Source organism: Semicossyphus pulcher, unplaced genomic scaffold (assembly GCF_022749685.1).
Source record: "Semicossyphus pulcher isolate SPU_LCO1_2020_fin unplaced genomic scaffold, fSemPul1.0.p SCAF_1, whole genome shotgun sequence".
Classification (NCBI taxonomy): Eukaryota; Metazoa; Chordata; class Actinopteri; order Labriformes; family Labridae; genus Semicossyphus; species Semicossyphus pulcher.
The window spans coordinates 17,233,812-17,261,460 of NW_027211603.1; the positions used below are offsets into that span (position 1 = coordinate 17,233,812).

General features: G+C 40.3%; 2 protein-coding genes across 2 annotated transcripts; both read right to left on the reverse strand.

The window, feature by feature from the left end:
* Window positions 1–52: 52 nt before the first annotated feature.
* Window positions 53–8,351, reverse strand: atxn1l (ataxin 1-like). The gene is made up of 2 exons (XM_069664422.1): window positions 7,290–8,351; window positions 53–6,389 (listed from the first exon to the last, which is right to left on the reverse strand). Exons 1-2 carry the CDS (start codon window positions 8,349–8,351, stop codon window positions 4,944–4,946), a joined length of 2,508 nt encoding a protein of 835 aa, XP_069520523.1. The 3' UTR covers window positions 53–4,943.
* A 4,673-nt stretch (window positions 8,352–13,024) lies between these two features.
* On the reverse strand, window positions 13,025–27,410 carry mtmr10 (myotubularin related protein 10). The gene is made up of 16 exons (XM_069662839.1): window positions 26,905–27,410; window positions 25,499–25,559; window positions 22,950–23,086; window positions 22,352–22,424; window positions 21,302–21,444; window positions 18,842–18,935; window positions 18,583–18,730; window positions 17,806–17,893; window positions 17,487–17,575; window positions 17,227–17,357; window positions 16,830–16,899; window positions 16,467–16,537; window positions 16,037–16,209; window positions 15,769–15,939; window positions 15,099–15,281; window positions 13,025–14,586 (listed from the first exon to the last, which is right to left on the reverse strand). Exons 1-16 carry the CDS (start codon window positions 26,959–26,961, stop codon window positions 13,972–13,974), a joined length of 2,304 nt encoding a protein of 767 aa, XP_069518940.1. The 5' UTR covers window positions 26,962–27,410; the 3' UTR covers window positions 13,025–13,971.
* Between the last annotated feature and the right edge of the window lie 239 nt (window positions 27,411–27,649).

Below are 27,649 nucleotides of genomic sequence, written 5' to 3' on the forward strand. Positions count from 1 at the left end.
TTGGATAATAGTTTATATTTATATTTGTATATATATATTATATTGTGTTTACTTAACAAACATGATAAATGCAATGTCTCCAAGTTAGCTGTAACAATAAAAATACAATATCTTTGTGTCCTTAAAGTACATAGAATTAAAACAGCAAAACAAAAACAAAAAAAAAAAGAACATGAAACAAAAAACCGCCCTAAGTAGTTCACAGAGAGGTACAAATATACAGTACAAATCTATTTTATTCAAAAACGGTACAAATAAGAATGCAACAAAATAGAGATATTAATGCTTTGTTAAAGTCAGGTAGGTGTAGGGTATTCTAAGGGAGCACTTTCGGTCGACAACTCTAAGGCTTCTGATAAAGATCAATACATATTGGTACGGCCATACAATATTAAAACTCACTATACAAAGTTCATACAACCTGGATTATACTTGAGGATTGAATGTTACATTTACATCATTGCATATATTTTGCAGATTTAGGCATGTTTTAAAAAAAAGATGCTGTTTTTTGTTTTGTTTTTAGTTACACGTCACATGAAAAGCAGTGTCACCTTGTGCCAAGAAGAGTACAATGTCGAATCTGAAAATACACAGACGTCTTTAAAACTTTTAACCGTTCTCGTTCTCCTGATTTAATATGACATCAGCAACACCGAAACTGTCCTCAATTCACCTTTTGCAGTTCAATATTGGAGCAAACAACAGGAAGTAGTTCACACAGAGAATAAAAAAATCCCCACTGCCAACATCACAAAACATAAACCATTACATTACCACCAATGGAAAGCTATCTGATTTATGCAGCTTGTCTGTCTCCATTTATTCAGAGCCACTTTCTTTTGTCCAGAGACCGTCGGATAAAGCACAAGACACCAAACACAATCCATTAATGCAAGGGATAAAAAAAGAAAAAACAACTACTGATCTTGTGCAACAACAAAACAACCGATGTGTGCATGTCTGGCTGTCTACGCGTGTGGACTTAATGGACTGCCCTCCGTCGCAGACACTCTTGGCATCGTCTTGTAAAAAGTGCAGAGAACAGCCTCCATTTACTTCACTTCCACACATTGGAATAAAACGGGTAAGTATGCGCAGAAAGAGTGTATTAAAAATGTAACGGAATAGATAACGAAATTAAAAATACAAAAAGAGGCTAAGACAAAGTTGCAGATTTCAGGACAAGACTGTCATGGCTTGACATTTCTGATTTTGCTCTTGCACAGCCTGAAAAGGGAACACCAAATCTACCAGAAGCATTTTCATTATTTCACACATTGTACAAAGCAGAATTTAAGGCATTATCGACAAGCATCATCAAAGCTATCTATACAAAAAAAAAAAGTACATCTATCTACAGAAACACACAACCTGCCATTCCTCCATGATTTTTGTGTGCTTTTACATTTTGAAACTCTTCAATTTACCAACAGTTTTCACTTTAAAAACACTGTAAAAGAGGGCATTTAGTGCAATTACTTACAGCAACAGACTATCAGTGATGTGAAGAAGATTCATTGGACATCTTGGTAGTAGTTTCCTGCTTAACATGGCGACAGGCGCTGCTCGGAGCAGAGGGCAGAAACAAAAAGAGGCTCATGGTAGCGCAGGATGGTCTGGCTGTGAGAATGAACAGGAGGTAAAGTCACAGGTGGCACTGCTTGCACCTTTTAGAGCCCAAATGCATGTTGACCTAAAAAACACAATGTTGAAGTGGCTTGGCTATCGTGTCGGGAAACACATGAAATTTGATTGACACTCGTCTTGAGTGATTTGGCTCCGACTCTGTGGCATTGTAAGAAGACAATAACAGGGTGCTTTGAGTAGGAAGATTGGGACAACTGAGCAAAGCAAAAGGAAAAATACTGATTTGTATTCCTATAAAAACTAATCCTATAACCAGACATCAGTGTAAAAATGACTGCATCAGCCGACCTGCCCTGCTGCTTCAGAGCGCTGCACTTAAGACAATGAAGGGTACAATACTGAGTTTACTGCATAGAAAACGCCAAGACGACATGAAATGTTTTTAGGTATTATGTATATTGCTTACAGCATGAATGGTGAGCTTTTTGATGGAAAGATGTGTTGACTGAAGTTGATGTATTTTCTATGTGGGGATCTTCAATTCCAGAGCATTACAAAGGAGAGGTGTCCATTTCTATCAAGCCTATCTTAACACAGAACTACTTGTCCATATGTATGTATCTTGTCATAATTATTCCTTCTGCCCATGCTAGGTTTGCAGCAGTATACCAGTTTCCATACCATGGTATGAAGAGTAAACATACCATGAACATTTGCTTATCTACAGTACTGAAGTATACTGTAACAGTGCTTATTTAAAAACAACTGTTTTGGGATATTAGGTTTTGTTTCATTCCTTTAAGGGTCATTGTTACAGTAAATAATAAAATGCACAGAACATTTTGCGCTTAAAGGAAAGATAAAGGAAGAGTTACTGAAAGATTTAAATTGGCGAGACACTTGATTTGTCCAACTGTGAACGCTGAATCATCATATTAGCTTGAAGAACTTCACTGCACAGAAACATGGCTGATTTTCTTCCAATGACTCTTACATTGGAACAGCATTAAAAACTCTTTATAGCAGGAGGAATGATTACAGCAACAGATAATGGGCATGTGAGAGCTGTTTTAAAGACAGGCTTGAACAAATGTCTCCTTTAAAGACTACCGGGCTCATTCAGTTGATACTTTTCTCCGGCTGTATACCTGGAGAACAAGGAGGAGTTAAAGCTTACCCAGTGTTTGGGGAACAATAATAACACATCATTCAGACAAAACATTTGACCACCATGTAAGTAACTTTCTGAGCACATCCAATCAAAGGGAATATACCAGGGTAATGCATGAAATGATCAAATGTTTTCCCAGAGGTAAGTCCAAAGATCGATGATGTGAGAAGAGAAAATTGGTACAGTGTGATTAACGCGTTCTTATGGGAATGTCTGCGTGAGGAATGCGATCTGATTATACACCTCTAAATGATTCTATGTATGGTCTAATTGCACTTATATTCAATTTCACCCTTTTGGATTTTTGGATTTCAGTGACAGGGACGAACGCCTGTCAGGAGGAGGAAACTGCAGCATTCATCTTGGCTAATTTGTAAACAGAGTTAAAAATGCAAGTCAGTTTTTTCTCTTTCTCTCTCGCCACAAAACACCAACGACAATACTTCAAACATATTCCCTTCATTAAAAAAAAATACATCTACTGTACTGTGATTCCTATTAACAAGGTCAGTGTGAAGTCAATGAGTGACATTTTCTATGTGCAACACGAGACAATCATAAGATCCACTGGATAAAGCATATCTCAGTACAGAAGCAAAGGAAGGAAAAAAAAGACATAACAGAAGATAAATTGAAAATGATCACAACTTAATTAGCCTTTCTTGGAGATGCACAAATCCATATAAGATCAAATATCATCAGTGAGATGCAGGATTAAAAAGAAAGATTTCTGAATGCATTGTTTGCCTGTAGAAATACTGAAGCTTCAAAGACAATGAACATCAAAATAGTGCATCACCTTTGAAAGTCTGGGTTTAAAGAGAGTCGGATCTCACACCTCTGCTGTAAAGAGATATAAAACCAGAGATGTTCCTGTGGGGGAGCGGTACAGAGGCCAGCAGTAAAAAGAACTATTGCTTTCATTTGGTAACTGAGCAAAGAGGAACTCAAGTTCAGGACAAAGAGATCGCTTGTCGCTGACTCACTCACACATATGGTTTCTCTCCAAGGCAAACCACAAAGCCCGTCCACTCTGTTAGGCTAAAATGGCTAGTAGCCAGTGATGTGACAGCGTAATGTGTCCGTTTCGTTCCCACAGGTGGCTTTGGTGATGACCAGCCAGTGCCTCCTCCTCTTTCAATCACGCTCTTTAAAATTGCATCGAAAGTCACCAGTCTGGTCGGGAAAGCTTTGAGGTAAAGCGAGGAGGAGGGAGGGGAAATAATTCTCTAAGATAAACATGATGGGATGGATTTTCTCACTGATGATAGTGGAATGCAACACGTCTCTAGATTCTTCTTCCAATCTGCCGTATTTACCACAAACACAACTGTAAGGGCTCTCCCCTTTAACCACAGGGCATGATGGTGTGTTATAAATGAAGTTAATATTTTGAATGGAAACTGATTGCTGAACAGACAGGCTGATTGATTTATCACTACTTTGATTGTAAGACAAGCGGGACATGCCTCACTTGGCCTGAGAGAGGATCCCGTTCTTTGCAGACCGAGAGAAGATCTCTGCTGACAAAAGAGATTTTAGACTCCTGCTGGAGAGGCATAATGTAACATACTCTGACAGTTAGCGTCTACAGTGCCAACATCACCACAGGAGCTGCTGAGGTCAGCAACTCGACTCTGTTTTTGGGTAAATGCTTTTTAAGAGGAAACAGGATCTTAGGAATGGAGGAGATAAAGGATCACTGGCCGTGATCTTTCACAAACATCAGAACCTGCAGAGTTGGTAGCTGTATTGTGCTACAAGCACATTCCTGGTAGTTCACCGTCTCCCAAAGAGACTGTTTGATCAAATAGGAAACAAGAGTGTTGTGAATGCGATGGTCACCTCTTAGCATGGAAATGAGGAAGTGGTGACAAAGGAGTAAGAGAAATGCAGTGTGTAAGGACTATGGTAGGAATTTCAACAGCTACATACTTTCTACTCAGCTTTTCACGTCCCTGTCAAACCTCAGCTGGCTGGGAGACCGCAGCCTTTTATCCTTTGGCTAAGTACAGAACTTCTCACCAGAAAGACACAGATCTTATGTTTTTTTACATTTTAGGTGTGCAAAATCTCAAACATTCTGAGGCTACATTCGCACTCTTTTTTTTCCTCTTTCTCTCCTTGTCAGACTCATTCTCACTCGTGGCAGTCTCTTCTATAGTTGCTACCAAATGTGATGCTACTTCCCTGCATTAGAGCGCCCCTCGATGGACAGTTTGACCTCCTGGGGGATGAAAGAGGGCCGTGAGTGGCTGGAGGTGCTTATTTGAGGGCGTGTCCCTTCGTCTCCCTTCATATTGAATCTTTGGAGGGCAGGTGAGGACCAGCGCCTCTGAGAAGCACCTAGCGAGGCCTGCATTGCTGCTATACCTGCCCCTGCGAAAGCAGAGCCCTCTGTGTGCAAGTGGTAACTGCTCTGGCTCCTCGGATGCTCTGCTGAGGTCCTACTTGGTCTGATGGGCGACTCAGTATGCCCAACAACCCCAAAATGTGTGGCTTCCTCCTTATCGACCACATCTTTGTCTCCGTCTCTCTGTCTTTCTCGATGGATGCGGTCTAGCCTGAAATGACCCGTAGGCCGTGACTGCTGAGGGGCAGGAGGCCCCATGAGCTGGTGTCCAGGTCCTGGTGTCGCGTTGGTTTTGCTTAAAGTCCTGGGCAGGTGCTGTTGTTGTTGTTGCTGCTGTTGTGAATGGTGGTGCTGTGTTTGTTTCTGCTGCTGTGGCTGAAGCTGCTGCTGTAGGGTGATGGACACGCACACGTCTCCTACTTGCAGATGATGGCAGGCCAAGCCGTAGAGCTGGGCGGTGCGTTCAGGGCTGCAGGACGACCAGCCCTGACCAAACACGAAAAAGGGGTGCTCCGGGGGCACATCGATGGTCACTTTGCTCTGCTGCTCTCCCACAGTAAAGTGAAGCGACACGAGACCGGGTCTCTGCTGGCTGGCGCGAATGTCCACCACCATACTGGAGTCAATCTTAAGCCCTCCACTCATCTCGGCACTCCGCACAAAGTCCTGAGTCTGCAGGTCCTCCACACGCTTCAGTTCCCCGGTGGCCAGTTGGATAATGGCGCCCTTCATGAAATGTGATGGGTTGCAGGGATTCGGGGCAGGAGCGAGGCTCGAAGCTAAAGCCTGAGTTACATCAGCTGCAGGCTGGACAGGAGGCTGCTGCTGAGCTGGGGTCGGCTCTGGCCTTTCAGGGAGGCACACTCTGGCAGAAGAATCAGAGGCTTTAAAGCTTGGATTAGAGGAAGCCATGGTGATGGAGGCATGGCTGGCTGTAGCATCATTTGCCAGCCCTGGGTAGTGTTGCTGTGTCTGTTGGGGCTGATGCTGCAGGTGATACTCCAGGGGGATAAGGACTGGTTGCCCATTGGCCAGCATGACAGCATGGCCTGGTTGTCCTGTTTGCTGCTGAAGAGCACTCACTCTGGGGTCACTGTAACTCACAGGCTGGGCCGCGTACGCAGTCCGGCTGGAAATTACGCCTGTGTTCTCCCCATGGACATCTCTGGCTCTCTGGGCACCCTGAGAGAGGTTTAAAGGCGCAAAGGAGACCTCTTTCCGCACTCCACTAGCACTTTGGCACGAAGAAGCCAAACGACCAACCACCTGCTGAACCTGGAGGGCAATTAAAGGAAGTTTTTGTTTTAATTTTGCTGAAACACACAGCTCAAATATCCAAATGTTTTCAACCCAGCAGTCTGAGTTTTAGCATACAAGAGTGAAATATCGCTGTGACCCATAAAATAAATACATCTTAACCATCTTAACAATCAATCCTCACCCTCACTCGAACACTTTAACAGGATGTTCACGATTACTTGGCAACAGAATCGTGTTGTCTTTTTTTAGGTGAAAAATGCTGATCATGATGTTTACTTATCTTAAACATTTTTTTAAGAAAGCATGATAGCCTGCAGCTTTTTTACATGAACTTAACTTTTTCAAATAGGTGAGTCTTTCAATGTTAGAAGCCATCCCTATCAAATACAACAAAACAATACTACTTATTAAGGAATCAACATACTTCCTCTCCCTGCATACTACCACAAAAGAACCCCTGAGGGCTTCACTGAGCATCTCCATGCAACCGCAAATAACATAACTGTTGCTTTGGCACAGAGTAGCAATTTGGGAATGTCAGTAATTACCTACAAACCCACAGCACACATCTATGACAGGAAGTAGAGTCTAAAATTAACACATGTTTTTAAGTATTAGAAATACATCTAATACACACATATTGGAGATATTTAGCGATAATATAAGGGCCTTACATTTCTATAAAAATGACCACAACCAGACCAGATCCCCCTGAATACCAAAACTAAATTTACATGAACAGCAAAAGCAAACTACTCAGAGTAATAATGTCAAACCAGAAACTCACATCATTCAACCTCTGAAAAAACTTGTGATATTAGTGAATTTGTCTGTATATGGCTGGCAGTACTCAGATTAACAGAGGAAGAAAGGAAGAAAACGGGCACATTCCGAAGAGTCATCTGTGTGTCTTACCTCCAGGTCGCTGTCTGGAGTGCTGCGCTGGCCAGGTGAGCTCCTCCCCTCCAGCCTTCGGTTCTGCAGGCCTCTGTCTTGGCTGTGTTCCTGCGCTGCAGCGCTGGATGCCAACTGCAGCAGACGTGCATTTCTTGCAGTGTATGCTGAATCTAGTACAACAACCTCCCTGGATCCCTGTTCTTTATCGCCTCCATTCATTTCTGGTTCGTTCTCCTGCTGGGCGCTGCGGGGGTCTCTGGGGGCAGTGGCAGCTCTTGCACTCTGCGTGTGGTAGAAGACTGACATCCCTCGAGAGCTGACCTCTGTTGCAGGCAGGACTCCTACAGTACCAAGATGCTGCTGGGCAGCTTGTTCTGAAGGCAGCATCAGCGGGATACCGCTTGGTGCTGCCACTTTGGCAAAGGTATGGGCAGCTACCTGGGCCTGGGGAGGTGGGGAAACAACACCTTCTTGTATGACGGATGGATAGGGAACAAGATGTGACACAGCGTGGGGCTGAGGAATGGTGCCTGAGGGAGAGATTAATGATCCTGGGACAAACCCAGGGGGTAGAGCGTATGGTACTGCTGCATAGGGGGAACTAACAAACTGGAGAGAGGAATGAGGGATCTGGGCATAACCAAGAGGAGGGTAGGGAAGGCCTGGGTGCTGCAGGAGTGGTGAGTGTACAGTGTAGGCTGGAGAGATGTGGCTCAACACTGGGTGCAGACTAGTAGGTGCTGGAAGAGCCACTTTGTAAAGCATACTGTACTGGTCAACAGACACAGCTGGTATGCCGTCAGAATTATCCACTCCGTAATGAAGCCCTGGCTGAGCTCGCAGCCACTCTGCAGACTGGGTCCCTCCCTGAGTGTCACTGTTGGCTGCAGAGTTCTGAATGGAAACCACTTCATCTTCTCCAACACCACCACCTGCACCACTGCCTCCTGCACTGCCACCTCCTCCGCCTCCTGCAGCCCCACCTCCCCCTGTACCTCCGGCGCCACTGCTGTTACTAACTGGGAGGTCCCTCTTCTTAGGAGGCAGGCACTCCTGGTTTCGCTCCTGAGCTTGTTTCATTGCAATCCTCTGACCAAGTGGGTAGCTTTACTGTACTGCACAGGAACTGAAACTTGTAAGCAAGTCAGCCCGCACAGGAACCAGTTCTAAGATCACCTGGCTGACCTCGTCTGCCAATTCACCTGGAAAAAAACAGAAATGATTTTTAACTGCAAAGGTTGCATATTAGACAACTTTGTTGATGCTAAAATAATTATATACATGTGGCATTAAGTGAAATAATGGCTCTTTAACATCCATTTATTCCAATATATTTCCCCTTTAAGTGGATTTAAGGTTGGAAAATCCCTTTTATCCTCACTGACAGAATAATATACATACATTCTTTATCACATTGAATTATAAGAGAGAGGCTAATATATTGCACATTATTAACTGCATGAGGGAATTCAAGTTACATCATTACACACTAGAAATTAGTTGGTACACAATTATATTTTGGGAACACACATGAAGTCTAGTAATACTCCACCTTACAACCAGCAAGCAAAAAAACATTTCTGACTACTTATTACCTCATCATTACCTCTTGGTTGTGCTGTAATTTAATTAAATTGTAAACATAACAATGGTTATATACTCCAGCACAGCTGTGACTCATTTAATTAGTCCTGTTACCCTATTATTACTAAAGAGTTAAGGTTGTGGTGTAAAGATCCTGATCACACAAAGGTAAACAAACGTGTATGATTCTTAACACGACAAAAACAAAGGTTCTTAGACGTATTAATAGGCTGGTTTGGTTGTTTAGGATCATTTTAACTTGGAACAGATCTTTTCTGTTTAACATCAGTCCATGATTTCGACTCGATCTTCACTCAGCAATTATAACGTACTGAAAAGTCGGCAAATCTGCTTCCTGAATTAAAACTATGAATAGCAATAGATGGGAAACCTCTGCTTAATAACTTTGGTTACAAGTCAGATTTTCCTTCCAGTTACAGTTGCACCCCTCAGAGTAACTGTTTACCGTTAGCTTGTCGCTGACTTGGCTAAACTTAGCTAGCAACTTGGAGTCATCGTTTTCCCGTACACACCGGAGAAAACACAGTATGACATTTTGGACACGAACAGTAAACGTTTATGATTAGTTAAAATACCTAATGTTGTATGAGTATATTTAGTTTCCACTGTAATTTATCACTGGGCAACAACCCAGAGGTTCCGGCTAGTTAGCTCAACGGCTAACACAGCTATATGAACTGACACCACTCCTGCTCGACTCACATCCACTTAAAAACTAGCATGGCAATGCGCATAATTCCTATCAAAGATGTCCTTTTTATGCCACGTTGTGTAGACGTACCTCCAAATGTCATTGCGAACAGGATTTTCTTTGTAAAAAGTTGATATGCAGAGGGACAATTGATGAAATCAAGGCTAGGGAGTCGAGCCCATTTCGAAGGCCAGGAGAGGCGCTCTCAAATGACGTCACTAAATGTATTCAATTTCCTGTTTTTTCTTGCACACATATTTAGTACGTACACTAAATCTAAGTCACTAAAATACTGTTAGGCGTTATGTTTTTTTGTTGACGCTTAACCGTATTTTAATTTCTCCTATGTACACGTAGCTGCAATAAAAGCATAAACTCGTAACGCTAATTTAACCGGAACTCCAAGGTCCAATGCTTTTCTAGCAAAGAGATAATTCATAATAAATATATCAATTACTTACCCTACTCATACAACATGCAACGACAACTTGATAGATACATAAATAAATCTTATCTTATCTTAAAACAAAACCAAATAGTATGGAGTTGCTTAAAAGCATTAAATGTACATTGTAATCATTTATACAGTAGGGGGAGCTGGAGGTGTGCGCACGAAAGGGATTTCATCATATGACAGTGCTTTCATATGGGGTTGCTGTATCTCCTGTAGCGTTCTTTTGCAGGTGTTGATATAGCAATTGAACAGGCAAGGGCTTCAAAGGTTCTAGGAAGAACAGCAGTAGTTGTATAAGAAAGATACACCGGCCTAGGACAACAATGACTGCAGTAAGTTTAAAGAATTTCAGAGCTCTGGTGTTGTACAAGGGTCAGCTCACTGGTATAGTTTAAAGACACCATAGACTGTAACTAGTGTTAATTTTACTCATTACACCTGGGCTTTTAACTTGTCAAAATGTCTGCTGTGAAAACCGTCTATTAGCAAGGCAAATCCTTTATCATGTGTGTAGAGGATGTGGTGATCAACTATTATCTTTTATTTACAAATCTTACCAGCAATTGGGGGGCTACAAAGCAAAACCAAAAAAAGCGTGAAACAATGAAAATTAAAAAAAAAAAAAAAAGTTACAAGTGGCGTAATAGCGTAAGAAGAGTTTTTTTGGTTAAATAAAAAATCCTACAATATAAACTCTTGAACAACAATCATGAACTAAATATAATACCTACATTCTGCATTGATGTTAAAGACATCTTACCTATTCATTAGTCCTAAAAGAACCCAAAAATACACTGCACCTGAAAGGAGTCATCCTGCTGTTCATTTGAACAGTTAACGGGATGTGTAAAAAATAAAAGTTAAAAGAAGTACAATGAAGTACAAATCTTCCTTTAAACTTTTCTCCAGTTTGATATGTAGTCAAATACATATCTTTTAAGAAATTCTGCATAACCTGGTGTTGTCATTAGACTTTCATGTATATGTAGACACAGATAAAGAAGTGAAATTCCTGAAGCAGTGTAATCATTGCTACCACACCTGAAGCTAAATAATGTTTGTAACATTAGTTTAACCTTTCACAAAGACAGCAAAATAAAGTGTTTACCTGCAAACCTTACCGTTGCGCGATCCGTGTCCCTGAGAGCACTTTCCCTTCCTTTACTGCTTACTGACTGTTTCTTCCTCTTGTCATGTGTACACTTCAAAAGATATTTATGAGACACTTTATTACTGTTATTTGTATTTTTTACTCAGTGATGAATTATTACCCATCTTCTCTAACTGTACAAGTGCTGGATATATGGGAGGTGACAAATTGACAAAACCAACAGATTCTTGTCAGAGAAAAAAAAAAGTGTTCACGAGCAAGAAGTCAGTGAAATAAAAGCCAGAACACACATTCATTTGAAAAATAATGTAATGTTTGGTTAATGGTACACATTTAAGCCTTATTTTCTGTTAGGAAAAGCAGCTTCAGTGCAGGACTTTTGAATTCAGCTACTTTTTAAAGAAAATGTTAAATCAACAGTTTTAGAAAACTTATATAAGTCAACAGATTCAGAAAATAGTTACAAAAATGGTCAATCTTCCCAAAAAGGCACAGGGGATGTACAGTAGAAATTGCATCCCTCTTAGAGAACATTTGCATAACTGAATAAATACATCTGCTGATAAACAATATCAAACGGTGCCACAGTAGAAGCACGGTCATCATGCAATCACAGCAGAGTGCAACATTGTGAGTTAGGGGAAACACACAGCATATAAATATCTCTCCAGAAAAAAATAAAGACTAAATCAAGGATAAAAAGTTATTTAGTACCATTATTCAAAAAATATTAATTGGAAGATTTCAAGCATATACAGTATTTATAATATTTGCCAAAATTATATTCATCAACCACCTTAAAACAAACTATCCTATATATTGAGTAAAATGTGCAACTAATAGCATTTGAGAGCAGGTTCTGCACTCACTGTAGACTTCTATACCAGAAAACACCTGAACTAGTTATTGCCAAGAATCACGAGTTTATCTGAATATCATTAAAAAACTGGTTAATCTATTATCTCAGAATCAATGCTTCTATGTAATAGGACAGATATCGAGTCTGTCCAGTGGTTTTATATTCAAAATTATACACAGCTTTATAATAAATGCTGAACTTGTATTTTAAGACAATATTATACAGCGCTAGTTGCTCACCAGTTATTCAGAGGCACTGGATGACTGATCCACTTCCCCTGATGCGGCTCAAACCACTCCCTAGTTCAGCAGGTGGTAAACTCCTCAAGCAGATACTTTAAAGGGTGTCCGAATGTCAGATTCTTTGCAGCTTACTGAAAGTTTAGCTGGCTAGAAAATGCTTTCATTGCATCACAACAGTCCGACTCTCACTACCCTAACTAAAAATGAAGTACTTTCACTGCTTGTTTTCTATTATATTATCCTCCCAAGTAGAGTCAAATGTTCTGGGAAAAAGAAGAACAAATGTTATTACAAATGTAGGTGAGTGTTGTTTGTGTAGTCTTATAGCAGTGTATACACTTAATGTGTTTGTTCTTTCAAGCCTTTTCCCTCTCTGCAAACATCAGCCCTGTGAGGACTGTGGTTACAGTCCACCACTGACTGGTATTGCCACGATATTTTGAATGTTTTGAGCGGTTTTTACGACACTAGCTATCCAGATGCTACATCCCCATTGTTTGCATGTGTTCTGCTTCGAAACTGCGTCCCTTGTCATTCACTATCCGGTTCATTGAATCGGAAACTTCACGCCAGAGATACAGATCACTACTTACTAAACTTGAGACTGGTTTGAGTCAAAGCCCTTATCTGTCCCTTTGCTTTCAAATATATAGGCATTCAGCTGCTGTAGAGCTGAACAGTTTCTCCTTAGTGCCTTACCAGAAGGCCTCAATAAGAAAAGTTGAATAAACTTTCCTCTTCTCAAAAGAGAAGAGGAAAGTTTATTTATCTACCACAGATTTAAGTCCTCACAGCTCCCGCCCCTCCCCCCCACATAGTATCGCCTGCTTTATGAGAATTAAGACCCTGAATCAAACAATTTGCTACTTACAGTGAAACCCCATCACAAGCATTAAAATATGGGCACTTGGAGCAAATAGAATTAAGTTTGTGAAAGAATAAAAAAGAAAAGAAACGCCTCATTACATTCAACCAGGCCAGTTCCTATTTGTTTTCACCATATAGTAAAATACGTGTTAGCAGTGTTATTTTCTGTTCCTGTTTTCTGTCTGAAATTTAAGCAAATCTTCCCGGAAGGTACAAACAAATTGAGTTCTTGGAAGTCAGTGTTCAGTGAAATGCATCATTGCTGCTGCAATAAAAAACTGGTATTTTCTAATTTCAAGCATTACTGTCAGGAATAAGGATATTTTTGATTTCCATTACAATGGGGGAGTCTTACTGGCCAACAAGCATTCGACAATAGTACAAACTGATACTATTGCTACACACATACTTCAATTATTGCTTTGAAACTCTTATTAAAGTGTAGATAAGTGAAGGTATATCATGCTCAGCAAAATAGAGCAGGCAGGTTAGCTAAATCTTGATAAAGACGTAAGCTGAAGTAAACAAGAAAATACATCTATTATAAAAGCTAATTAAGTTCGACCATGTTTAACAGTCAAAGGAGACCTCACAGTTACAACTCACTGACCAATAAGAAGGATATTGTAACGGACAATAATGATTCAGTCCTGTAGATGATACTTAAGTTTAGAAATTACCTCAGATTTTAATGCAGCATTAAAAAGGTGCAAATTCTAGCTTATAACTGAAAATCCAGTCCAAAGTTACATTTTTCTATTTCTCATTTTCGTTCTCGGCATTTAAGAAAGAGGTCCTAGAAAATAAGATGGTTAATTTTTACACAAACCTGTACTAAGCTCAGGAAACTCAGCCTTAAAACTCCACATCCTCAGACAGTGTCATTAGCAAGAGTCTCTGTCGAGAGCCAGATTCTCGCCCCATTTAGAAATTTGCTAATGGGAGTCCCATGGATACTGCGGCGGCACAGGTTTCCCATTGGGGAGAAAGGAAAGGAGGAAGAAAGGAAGTCTGGTGGTGTAGGGGGGTCATGGGGGGAACTGGCCTTAAAATACATCCTCCTTTGGTTTGAAAGGGGCCCACTCGGGCTGGGGAGTGGCGTGCCGCCTGGACTGGGTCCCTTATACTGCCTGAGGTGGCTCTGCAGTATCTCAATTTCATCCACCAGTTGGGAGAGCTTGTAGTAGGCGGTGATGGGGCCTCCTTTGGGAATGCAGGCCTCGGGAACCCAGCGCAAGAAGAAGAGCTTCCAAAGAGCCATGTGTGAGGGCATGAGCAGGGGGATCAGGACGCCCTGCTGGTCCGCAGGTCGAGAGAACCAGTCTCTGAAGAAGCGCTCTGACGGGCTCTCGTCTTTCACTGGAGAGAACTCAGACCTCAGCTCCGACATCAGAGAGCCCCGTCGGATCAGTGGCTCCTCTCCACCCTTCAGTCCATTACGCATGGATGCAGGCGGCCCTCGCAATGTAGAACTGTATGATTTTGGCTACAAGAAGGACACATCATTAAATAAATAAATTTGGTGTGTGACAGGCTGAACAACCAGAGCTGACTCAACTGTTCTTTATCTACACCGAATAATCGGGAAACCCCAAAACTTAAGAAGAACTAATTTATATTATGTAATTATTCACCGTCTGTGTCTTATCTGAAGTAGCTGAAGATGCAAAACAACACGCTACCCCAAAGAATCTCCTCTGCAATAAACAAAGCTGCTGACTTGATGGATTGCTCATGTTAAACTTTGACTCCATCAGAAAATGTGCTGACTTCTGCAAAAATGCATCGGAAAGTAGTAACACCCACCAGCCTGAGGTAAATTATAAGAGTGTGAAGGGAAAATAAGGAATATAACATTGTCTAAAACCAGCTACAAACTAAACAGATAAGCGACTGTAAACAGGAATGATCAATTAGACTGTTTTTTATATTTTAGGTAGTAAATGTAGACAGCATACACATAAAAAAAATGTGCTGCCTGCTGTAAAGCTTAGGTACCTTTGTGCGTCTGAAGGTTTTCACTTCCCCGTTCTGAACACAGGCGGCTCCTTTGCCTACGTACATCGGGTTGTTAAAGAGGGATTGGTCTTTGGTGGAGAACTGCTGCGACCAGTCCCAAACAGGAGGGAAATACACAGCCTGGTCTTCTCCTTGAGGGATGGCTTTATTCTTGGCAAAGTCCTGCACAGTAAACACAAGGTTATTCATACTTTGTTCAAAGTGTTACACAGAGAATATAATCGCACACTAGGAATAGACCAACAAGATCAAAAATATCCCACAAGTAGCATTTTGCTCTGTCAAATTAACCGGTTACTTTGCTGATCATGAGCTTAAGTTTTTCTTATCCGTGTGCATTATGCTGCCGTCTTTACTGACAACTATCTGTTACACACTCTCACCTAGAATCTTAACATGTGTTTTATACTGGACCAATGAAAGACACGTATATTGTTTTTACTTATAAATATATATTTTGATGGATCAATTAATTTATATTTAACTTTTAACTAAGCCCAAATAATTAAATTTTTTGTTGCGTACTGAAATTTGTTTGCATGTATTTCATCAATGACGATATTCATGGTCCAATCTTTTGCATTTTTGGCATTTCCATACACAAACCTTTATATTTATTTAAATAAATAAATAAATATTGACCCCTCACCATTAAGTGCTTAGCACGCTGTTTGGGAGAGTTAAAGAGGAAAGTACTGAAGAGTGGGATCCACATGCTATCACTCAGCACTGTCAGATAGGCCTCTGTGAACTCAAATGCTGCAGGGTACTGGTTCATCATCTGCCACACGCAGTCCAGGAACAGCATGAACAGGGGGGACTTGAGCGAGAGAAGAGAGAGAAACAAAATAAAATAAGTACCTTAGCAAATCTGTTCAGTCAGTTACTGGTTTTTTTTTCTACTTTCAGGCAAATACCTCCTCTTTGTCGTTTTTCTTCAAGTGGTTGCATCTGTCCAAGAAGCGATGGCCAGCCATCACCCACTCCTTCTGCACTAAACTCTGAAAGCCTACGAGGCTGCGATAATGAGGGTCCAACATGAGCTGCACCAGGGAGGACACCACACAGTTCAGGTCCCTGTCTTCTTCCTCTGTACAGGAGTAAAAACAGAACCAACAGAAGCTTAAGCAACAAGCTGTTTACAAGGAAAATATATTCAAGATTGCTTTAATTATAATATGGTAATGATTCTAATTTGACCACAATATGTTTTTGGCTGTTGTGCAACATGGGTCTAGGGCCAAAGGCAAAAGAACTGTGCTGTTGTTCTGTGACTCCCTGGCTTGAAACTGTGATGCTTGACTTCACAAGTACTATAGGAAGAAAAAGGCTTAGAAAGAGTTTTACCTTGAAGAATGACTGAAACATTTCTTCCATCCAGCTGGTACACGATCTCAGCCGAGTGTTTCAGGAAAGCTCTTTAGGCACAAACAGAACACAAATGTTAACTGATCTTCATTTATTTATATCAACATAAATAAATAGCTGCCAAAATAAAAATGTATATAGGGTGTGTAAATGCTCCTTTAATAAGAGCCCAGTCAAACACACTATGACTCATGACAGTGTGGATATTATATTCCAGATGGAGGTATGAGGGAAACACAAACATTGTGAAGACAAATAAGGCGTTTTACTTTCTCTCTTCACAAACTTCAGCAACAACTGTAGTTTACAAAGAGCTTATGTGCAGTCAGGTTGTTTACCTACCTGACGTGTTCCAGCCATCGTGAGTTTTCAATAGATGTGAGCCATCTCTCCTCAGACTCTTCAAAAGGATCTGCACACAATCAAAACAGTTAAACACTAACACACCTAGAAACCAGACACACAACAGCATGCAAAGAAATCTCTTGCAGATGTCGATGTTGCAGATATTTTTAAACTTGCATATTCAGTTTGATCCCTCACACTAAACCTCTGTACTTAATGATTTTATACACTGTAAATTTGTCTTGTTAATTTTGTTGATTTATTGTTTTTAGTTTTTAACTCTGCCTTGTAAGGTGACCTTGAGTGTTTTGAAAAGCACCAATAAATAAAATGCATTATTATTATTATTATGATTAGCATGCTGAATACTTTTTAACGTTGATATGAGGCTCACCTATGACACTGATCTGCCGGATTCTCACAAAGGCAGTCTGAATGTCCTGGATGTTTGGCAGACACTTGTCTAGATCTGATCTGACGACTTCACTGCGCTGAGGGTGGCTTTTTGTGATGGCAGTGAAGACCCTACAACAAGATACCAGGATTGAAGAGGTCTTAAAACAGTAGCATCAACAATAAAGCATAACTCACATGTATATTCATATTTTAGAAACATTAGCCTAGAAGTAACACTTTCTTATTCAACTGCTGTACCTCTGATCAATCTTCTTCTGCTGTATTGGATCACTGATGCAGGCCATGCGGACAAGAGCACTTCCATTTGAGTGATTCCAGCACCAATGCTACATCAAAAACATCAAAATACAGTGAATAAGACTCAGATCGGTTGGCAGTTAAAAAGGATGCTCTGATCAATTCAAAAGGATGGTACTTGGATTTGGAAGATGAAGATTACTAAAGATTTCATTAGTGCTCCTTAAACTTGTAAAATCACACTAACTGAATCGAAAACAATGAATGAAAAAGTAGTTCTGAGCACATTTTAGGCATTTATCAGAGCATGTGTACTCACAGGAATGCGGCTATCGGTGAGGAATATGGAGTACTGCTTTAGGTCCTGATCTGCCAGAGAAACTGGGACCACAATGAACTCTGGAAGGCTAAAAAGAAGAGTTAGTGAAAGACTGGTGTTACACACGGATCAAAGTCACAAACTTAAATACAAAAAACACATTATTATAATAATAATAATCCAAACAACTTGAAAGCTTTTCATATAAGAGAGTGGACAGTTTTGCTTCATGCTGCCATACAGAATCGTATTAAAATAGCACTGAAAGCCTTGTGTGATGTTCTGTAAATAAGCTGTTAGCACTATAAAAGTTTTAGCTTCAAAGATGCTGAATATCTTTAGCTATGATTCTTTTTTTGATTGAGGTAAAAGTGAATCAGAATGTACTGCAAGTGTTATTTAAGCCCATGTGATGTGGACAGTTTGGTTCACGCTGCTATTATACCATTTTGAGTCTTTTCTTAAATTCCACATTAAACACTGTACAATCCTTACTTTGAAACCCACCATGACGTCACCACTGAACTCAGATGAATAGCTCGTATTGTGAAAAAAAAAGACTTGCGTGTCACACTGAGACATCCACAAAGTTTTTTCCTTAAGTCACTCGTGAAGTACGTACAGTGTAAATATACTGACGGCCAAAACACACCGAGTATGAGTAAATGGTGAAATTAACAACTTAGTAACAACTAAAGCCAACTGAGAAGCTACACACGAGCTCTACTTATGACGCACACCCAAAAACGCCTACAACAAACAACAGGAGCTGAAAACCTTTGTGAGATGGCGTAACCCTCGTTGACGGAGCACACCCTCCACTCTGACGCCCCCGTCCTCTTGATCTCCCGATCCCAGTCTGATGAACGGTCAAAATTCGGGGTCTGTATTCCTCCTCGAGGGGTGGAACCATTGACTCTCTCACCTGGAAATACCAACAGAATTATTTCTGGTGCATGATTTAGAGTAATTAAAATTGGATAAATGTGGATTATCAACTCAAGTTTCGAGAGACACATTGTGTCTTTTTGCGTACCTTTAGATTCATGGTATCGCCGTCCTTGATACTCAAAGCCAAACAGCAACTGAAGATCAGCTGGATGAGAGTAGTGGGCAATAGCGAGGCAAACCTAGAATTAAAGGAGAAGCACGACTCATCATCAGTTGAACATAAACAAGGCACATTAGGTTTTATCATAACCAGTCAGGTTAACAACTCGGGTCCTCCCTTTCCACCAAAACAGTTGGAGGGCTGGTTCGGAGCTGGTGCCTAATGAAGTTGTTCACCATCAAAACCAAAGAATCAGCTCTCAGCCAGCAGAAAGTGGTTCCAGAGTGGCACTAGCACTTTGCAGGTCAGGCACTAGGGGGCTTAATAATTGTAACTTTGTGAAATGCCATCCATAATATTAACAACAAACAGCTCAAATGCATTGCATCAGATGCGTCCTTATGACAATGTAAGCCCACAAAGCCAGGAGAAACACTTGTAAGGAGAACATGTACTCCAAAATTGTTGTTTTGAGCATAAAGTCGGTGCTAGTGCTGCTGGGAAAGTGGAGAGATACAAAGTGACGTTATGATGTGGATCTCTCGCCCGTGTGAAGGTCGACCCCTAAAAGATTTGCAAGTTGTACCAACTGGGCAAGAGGGTAACATCAGAATACTAAATTATACTGAGGCATGTTTTGTAACCAAACAGACACCAGAACAAGTGAAACCTGGGAAAACAAATGCTTCACTGACAGCCTGTTGCTCTGGGTTTTTCAGGACTGGATCTGTGTGGCTCCACTGGAGTCACACAAAGCAGTCCATTCAGTCGTGGAGCTGTGAATAACACGAAAGGACACAGAAAAAGTGTGTAGACAAGGCTGCTCCCAACTCTGTAATTTCCTATGGCAAAATGAGCCCTTATAGACTGGCTTAATTCCCTATGTCACAAAGAAGAAAAAAGAACTGAGCCCGTTTAAGGTTCACACTGTAATTACATACATGGTGTCCATAAATACACTCAAATGGAGTGAGGGAGGGCACACTCATTTCTATTTCAGAGCTCTATACATGATCAGCTTTCCATATTCTGTTGTAAGCAGCAGAGTACATAGAATAAGGTGAAAATAAGTGCAAATAAATAGAGACTTGTAACACTGGCCTTAAAACTTTGTATAATGCAGAGCTATAGTGTAAGACTGGTAGCCAAATGTGCTGCAGGTATGCGCTGTGGAGCTCTGAAAACTACTCAAAATTGCTCCCAGATGACACGTTAAGAGATCAAACATTTATCCGTTTACGCTCACATTCGTGTTCATTTCATTGCGGCACTGTAAAGACACTCACAGCTGCAGGGAGCAGAAAACGCTGTGCAAATAATTCACAAATACACATTTATTTTCAGGACCTTTACAACTGCGCACACAACACTGTTTTAAACATAACAGGGCACGAGAGAGCTGGATGTTTGTTTTGGCTGTGTATTTTAGATACATCTGTCAAGCAGTCACAAGGAAACAGGGCCTGGCAGGTTTTGTCAAAAGTGAAGAAGGTCCAGAACATTTTGGTTTTGTAAAAGCCCATTGCTAGTGATCGCATCAGCTGAACTTACAATGCAAATGACTCATTTAAAGAAAGTAAATGCCCACTGTTCCTGTCTTTAGGGCTACAGAGGCCCTAATATCGAAGTCTTTATGAATAATAAGTGACTGCTTCTACATGGTTTGTCACTCTATCTGGATTTCCTTTCATATCAGTTGTGCTCAACTATTTTCTAAAGCATCATCAGTCATACCGGAAATATGAAGACACTGCATCAGTATATAACGGTAAACCCACTGATAACAGGTCTCTCGACTGAGCTCTTATTTAAAGAATGAAACATCTGTCCATCCAATGTCTAAGAGCAGGAGATGAGTCAGAGTCACACTGCCAGTTGTTCCAACAATCAGCATCATTGTCAGTTTCCTTTGTAATGAATAAGCATTGTTCTCAGTGTCTTATTCATTGTTTGGCTGATGGCCACACTGAATATGCTGTTTGAAAAGTTAGTCATCCCTATTCAGATAAACGGTGAGAGAGAATCACACCAAAGATGGTATGATATAAATATCCTTGTTGATAAGGAAGGGGTGATACCAAGAGTGTGTGTGTGTGTGTGTGTGTGTGTGTGTGTGTGTGTGTGTGTGTGTAGTGACAGTCAGGAAAGGAAAAGTTTGGTCAGCAACAACAGTGGTCAGGGAAAACTGAGAAAAAGGGAATGGATCATACTGAGCAATTAGTCATTTGGTATGGTTGTTAAAGCAACTGTTTGTAGAATATTTGTGATTATTTCAAATTATTAAGAGGGTAGGTATAATTTACTTCCAATTATTTAACTAATGACCCACCTGGACTTAAAGTTGGAGCATAAATCTGACATTTAAATTCAGACTTTGCAGTTTGTTTGTATTTTGATATTTTCCTTTTTCTACAAAACGCCACCATTAAATGCTGTTTCACTCACCTTCTTGGCACTCTCAGGCCCAGCCTCATCAAAGCAGAACCTAATGATGCGCAGGTCTTTACAGTAGAGGATGAGCTCTGTGGGGTTGAACTTCAGTTTTTGGTTCGACCCCAAAACTTTCTTCTTCCCCTTCGTGTCATTTACTGAGAGGAACAAACACAGAAGATGACAAAAACATACACTAATGCAGAAGCTAAACGTTTAGAGATGTTTAGATAAGATTCACTGCAGGAAAAACTGTTTTTTTCCACTTGGCTCAACCAAACAATCAATGTTCTGTATTTATCCATGAACACTTAATGTTTGGAGTTAAGTTAAATGAAAAGTGCTGCATTAATGCAGTAAAGTAACCTGTGACTTGATCTAAACATATGCCATCACAGATCATGTTTTAATTCCTGGTATAAACAGGGATTTGTATCATCCCATAATGCCAATGTTATCTTCAGTAGCCCAGTCCAAACAGGTCAAACAAGCTGGCTTAAACAAAGCCTCATGCTTCATCACTGCAGCACAACAAACCTTCCTCTGGGCAGCTGCCCTTGCAGTGTCAGCTATCAACAGCAATGAGATATATAAACAGGGCTAATCCCAGCCTGGCTGCATTGCCACTAATCGCTGGTTTAGCTGTGACATCACTTGTTATCAGACTGCTGATCAGCACAGAACGACAAAGGAGACCGGTTTCCCAAGCTGTCAAAGATTAAAGGGGGCCGAGGTTACATTATTTCTGATGGTAGATCAATTGTGCAAAATGACGGGGTTAGGATGCTCGGTGCTCAAACAGACATTTGCTTGAGTAAGAGATTAAAATATGCTGAATATACTTTTATTTTTTAACATCGTCAGGAAATCAGTCGTGTAGATATTCAGGTTATTGGTTAGACAGAATAATGAGTTTTTTTAGATGAAGATTTGGGCTCTGGTAACAGTATCTTCACATCTCCTACTAAACCTCTGCCACTAAAAGAGAGAACCTACAGAATACTTTGACACAAGAATTAGAAAGTCAGGTTTGCTATTGTTACAAATGTTATATTACTTATGTACCTGTAACGACTTGCTCCAGACAGGTGAGGGGGATGTCATGCTCTCCAAGCAGGAGGTGGGACAACTTGGATTTCTGTGGAAAAAAATAACAAAAGGTTGTTTGCAGCTAATATATTACATCCATAACTCACTGAAATATCCCGTCAAATTCTGGTGGGTAGATCACGTTTAGCTTCTAAGACTGAGCAATGATCAAGTTCCATTTTGTTATTATGGCAACAATCTGCCACATAGCTGGAAATGACGTCTGTTCTCTCACTTCTTGTGCGATATCAGTGACAATGTGGTGCAGGAAGTACACGAGTTTTCCTTCCTCCTTGCCAGATGCACTTCACAGACAAACATGGCTGCTGCAGTATTAAAGATGTCCGGTATTTTGCTGGAGGCACTAATCACACAAGTGGAATGCTAAAACTGGAGCCACTTTATATTTTAACTTTAATTTAATCTTAAAATACTTACATTTTAAGAACTGTATTAGAAGCTTATGTATGTTATTACAATGACATCAAACTACCAGCACTGTATCTTTCTCTACTACTCAGAATGTCTAAGAAACAGTCCTACAGGATTGCTTTAAGTCATTGTAGACAGATACCTGCTTTGGTGGGGCATCTTGAGGGATGAAGGAGACCTTAAAGTTGGTGCATATCAGCTTCCCCCAAAGGTCATCCTGGCTGCTTTCAGCACTAATGCATTTCCTCACAAAGTTCACCTCATTAACTACAATCTCCCCTGGAAACAAACAAATGAGAGGGAGAGAAAAACATGTAAAATCTGCAGACTACCACCAAGGTTCAAGAAACAAAAGACATACTCAAGATAACAAAGACAAAGTAAAGAAGAAGATCAATTGGATGGATAAAGTCTTTCTGAAGATATCAGCACTGGACGTTCTGAAATGAATTTAGAAGCACCCCATCGTTGGTGTCACTTCGTTTAAACAATTACGACCCAAAAGCTTCCACATTGATTTTCCTTCTACATCTACCGCTCTCTGAGAAGCACAGTAGTTCAAATGTACAGGCTATTGACTTTACAATACTGATAAAAGGCAATACTAATAATCTATCAAGTACATCAACATGTTTTACTCACATTAAGAACAGGTGTAACTACAACAACTTGTCTAACAGACGTCTCGCACAGTTTGAAGCTCTGTAAGCAGGAAAGTAAAAGACAAAGCTTCCTTAATATGTTGGTGAATAAGCTCAAGGCGGACAGAGAAACTAGTTTTACACTTTGAATCTAATTTCCCTACGTGAATCAAAGGATTGTGTGCCTATGACAAGTATAACATAATCTTGATTATATTTCAATATGTATGCAAACAAGCCGGAGGCCGAGGTCACTTGAAAACAGGTCTAATCTCCAACTCTTTTTGTAAGAGTAGCTTGGTTATGAAAGGCACTGTTGCTAAACACCTCTTAAAAGTTGAAGCTACTTTACTCAAGACTTTTGTTGGGCAAAAAAGTTCAAGAGGCCAAGCACACGTCCAAAGTTTCTGAGATGATAAGTGGGACAGTAACCCCGCTTACTGCTGCCACATGCAAGTCATAATATAGATTCGACCTTAGCTTTAGGCTTACAAGGCAGCTTTTCATATACTATATATCTTTTATGAGTAACCTGACCCTTGACAGAACGATTAATGCACAGACAAGAATGCAGCTATAAAAAGTTGCCCGGGGATTTTTAAAAGATGAGACGTGGGGCAGCAGGGTGGAGTCCCGAGAGTAACATCAAAGAACTGCTTCACAGCAGCCCGCAGAAAATGTACGTTCAGTTAATAAACAAGTAAGCAGAACATGAAACCAGTTAGTCTGTTGGGGATGGTAGAATGTGAAAACCCTAACAGTGTGAAATGCTGCCTATAAATGGAACGTTTTTTTAGCGGGTAGCCAAAAAAAGTCACACTTCGAACTTAGCATAAATTGCAAGTAAACTTCGCACCTCACCCAAATAGAATACACTTCAAGTACAACAGGATTGCAAATGAAAAATTCAAGAGTGGCTTTACTGAAACCATTAAAAATAAACAAACAAAATACAAAACATTTAGTAGATATCACCACTGTATATTTACTCCAAACAACATGCAGCATAACACGAAACAAAAGGTGTGTGGAGGCACACCCATGAGGCTCCCAAGTCAACTGCTCAGACCTGAACCTGAATTAATCATTGAAATGAGAGCTTTCCGGCTGGTCCACTTAATAACCCATCTACACCTAAGACCTGAAATCTGCACTGAAAACATAAAAGGTTTTGACACCTCTCACATTTCTTTTTCTCCTATACGTTTCATTTATTGTATAATGCAAGTATGCTAAACACAGTTTTGCTGGAAATGGAAGACAGGGTGAGATAACCGCCAATAAATGGTGTCCAAAATAATTTATCATAAACCACCTTAAATTTGAAATAACTTGTTTTAGCTTAGGTAGAGACAGAATGACGCATGTTCTCCTGAGCTGAAATTCTTGTTAGACCAGTCTCGTGAAAACACTGCCACAGATGTAAATAAAAAAAATACAGAATGACTTATTATCTAAATCCACAAAATGAGCTTTAAATCAGTCTTTATGGACAAATCTAGAGGCTCAACCCAATGTGAACCTATCCCAGGGATAATGTTATAATGGGCTCTTTGGTCTGACTACCATAAATCGCTCTGTAGGAATCCAACCACATGACAGCAGTGACAGGCATTTAGATTAACTGAATAAAAACGTTAAAATCACTTTGCATATAAAAAGGCATCAGTAGGTAATTGAGAGTCTTCATAACCAGTTTAAGACTCTTCATAGTAGATTTAAGGTTAAATAATTAATCTAAAGACATGAGGAAAAAGAAATGTCAACCTGAAAATCAGGCCAAATTGTGATTTTTGTTTTGACATTATTCATTATAATTAGTGAAAAAAACAGAGATGTGGATACTGATTACAAAGTCTTGAACAGGTTAAAGATATGAATGTCTCTTGTTGTCATTGATAAATGACTTGCCTTTTTGCCAAAGTAGTATAAACGTCTTTAGCTTACTTAATGACCCACCTTGTGCTACTTTTGTCTGGTTAATGACATAATGTCTAAAAACAATCACAACACCAAGAATATCTTTTAATAATGCAAAAATAAAACTTACCTAAAAGTAACTTAGGCTCCAATTTTTTGATTGGTTGTTCAATCGGTTTCTTCACATCAGTCTGAAAAAAAAGCATAGGCAGCAACACAGTTAAACAATAGCTTGTCAGATGGTTAATGAATAATTGCAGTAGTGTGTTTTTACAGGTGGTAGGGCCACACAATGTGTCTGAATGTGTTTGAATGATACGAAGGAGGGACTTGTAAATTCCCAACACTGCTTCCAACTGATCCAACCAAGGCCACCAGTCAACCTCATTGAACATCCTGACAGCTGTTTTGATCTGTTCTGTTGCATTAATTTAGCATAAACATAAACATGCAGTGAGCTATAATAAACCTGATGCATGATGTTAACACAGCTAGAAGAAACCAAAGCCACACAGCTGTCAACTTATGCTATTTATACTGTATCCCTTTATACTGCTCTCATACTTGCAGATAATGTGACTGCCAAGAAGTATTTGGACAGTCATGTGTTTTTCATTGTTGGCTCTACTTCAGCTGATTTCCAGTGAATGAATGACAATGGGCTTCAAGTGCTGACTTTCATCTTTAAGTGTGTTTGGGTTATGTACTAAAAGAGCTACAGTTTCTACACAGATCATCAGCCAAAAAAAACACAACCTAAAATACTAAGTGCACTGTACATGAAAAAGCAAAGGCAACATGGTCAGAGCTTATTTTGTTACCCAAGTAAGCGCTGGAGCCTCACAACATAAAAAACATCCCCTTATTAAGAGTTAGGTGCTGAAAACTGAAAGAGGAAATGCCTAGAGCAGTGTTACAGTTCAATAAATGTCTTCAGCTCATTTCTGTTTATCCGGGTCAAGTGCATCATTGATATTCTCTTATAAATGAGCAATCACTCCAGGCTTTGTTGGGCATTCAATTCTATCTTGGTTACATTACCTGGACACACATAAAGCTAACCACAAAAACTGTTAATCACAGTTTAAAATTTGTAAATAAGACCAGAGCATGAAACCCTCTCACGTTCTGTCTGGAGTAGTGAATACCCCTGTGAGGAGAAGTGATGAAAACTGTTCTCCTTTTCTGGTAGCAGGTGCCCCATACAGGTATCAATTCTCCAAATCAAACAGGAGCAAGGCTTCTTCTAGGTAGTGACATTTCACTTCACATTAAACTCTGAAAACCCAAAGTGGTTAAATGTTTCTGCATTTTTGAGGCGGTGACCCGTTTGAAACTCTTAATATTAAAACTTGTTCTTAATGTCTGGTCATTTGTTTGGGGCTATCTCGTCTTGTTATCATGACCACACGTCAAAGACCTACTTTCCTTCCGCAACACCCTGTCACGACAACTTCTACCTAAATTAGTTTGAGAAAAAATACTTGACTCTGTATCTTGACCATCCATCGCGATCAGCCACAAGCAAATACATACCTGTACAGGAGGAAGGTAAGACTTGAAAGTTGGTTTCGTGGGTTTGACAGAAAACATTGTTTATGTCCGCCCTCTGGGTGATGATCCGCTCGGCTGCAGCCAGTGGAAAAAAAACAACCCAGAAGAAGCCTTCAATAAAGTTCAGGTCAGCCCTTAGCTGAGTAAATCCAACACGTCCGTGTGTAAAATATTCATCGAGACAGCCTGGGCCAGCGAAGGGACTCCTCCATTTCGATGAGCAGTCAAATAGCAGATTGGGCTAGCTTGTTAGAAAAGTTGACAGAAGTTAATGTTGAGACGTCGGCGTTAGCTCGGTTAGCTAGCTAGCATAAAGTACTATATAAAGTTTATTAATGCCGTGCCCACGCGAAAATAAAACAATTAATATAACTTAAAGACGCCCGTTGTGTGTCTACATTTTCTTTCCACCTGTTACTGTCCAAGTTGCCCTCAGTTACTTCCTGAAAGTCTAACAAATTCAGCCAAACGCAGTACCTGATGCTGTGAAGGACTTAACGGCCATGTTTATAAAGAGCCGAGGTCCCGCCCTACTTCCGGGCTCCGCTTAGAGCTTTATTTTTGTACCGAGACTCTTTCATCAAACTTTCTGCAAAGCTGAAACAGAACACTGGGGCACCCAAACAATATTCTAAGCCTAATTGATATCTACAACTAAATATTATAATGAATATAGACAACATGGTATATTGATGCAGTTAAAAACGTTTACGTTGTTAGCATTCAT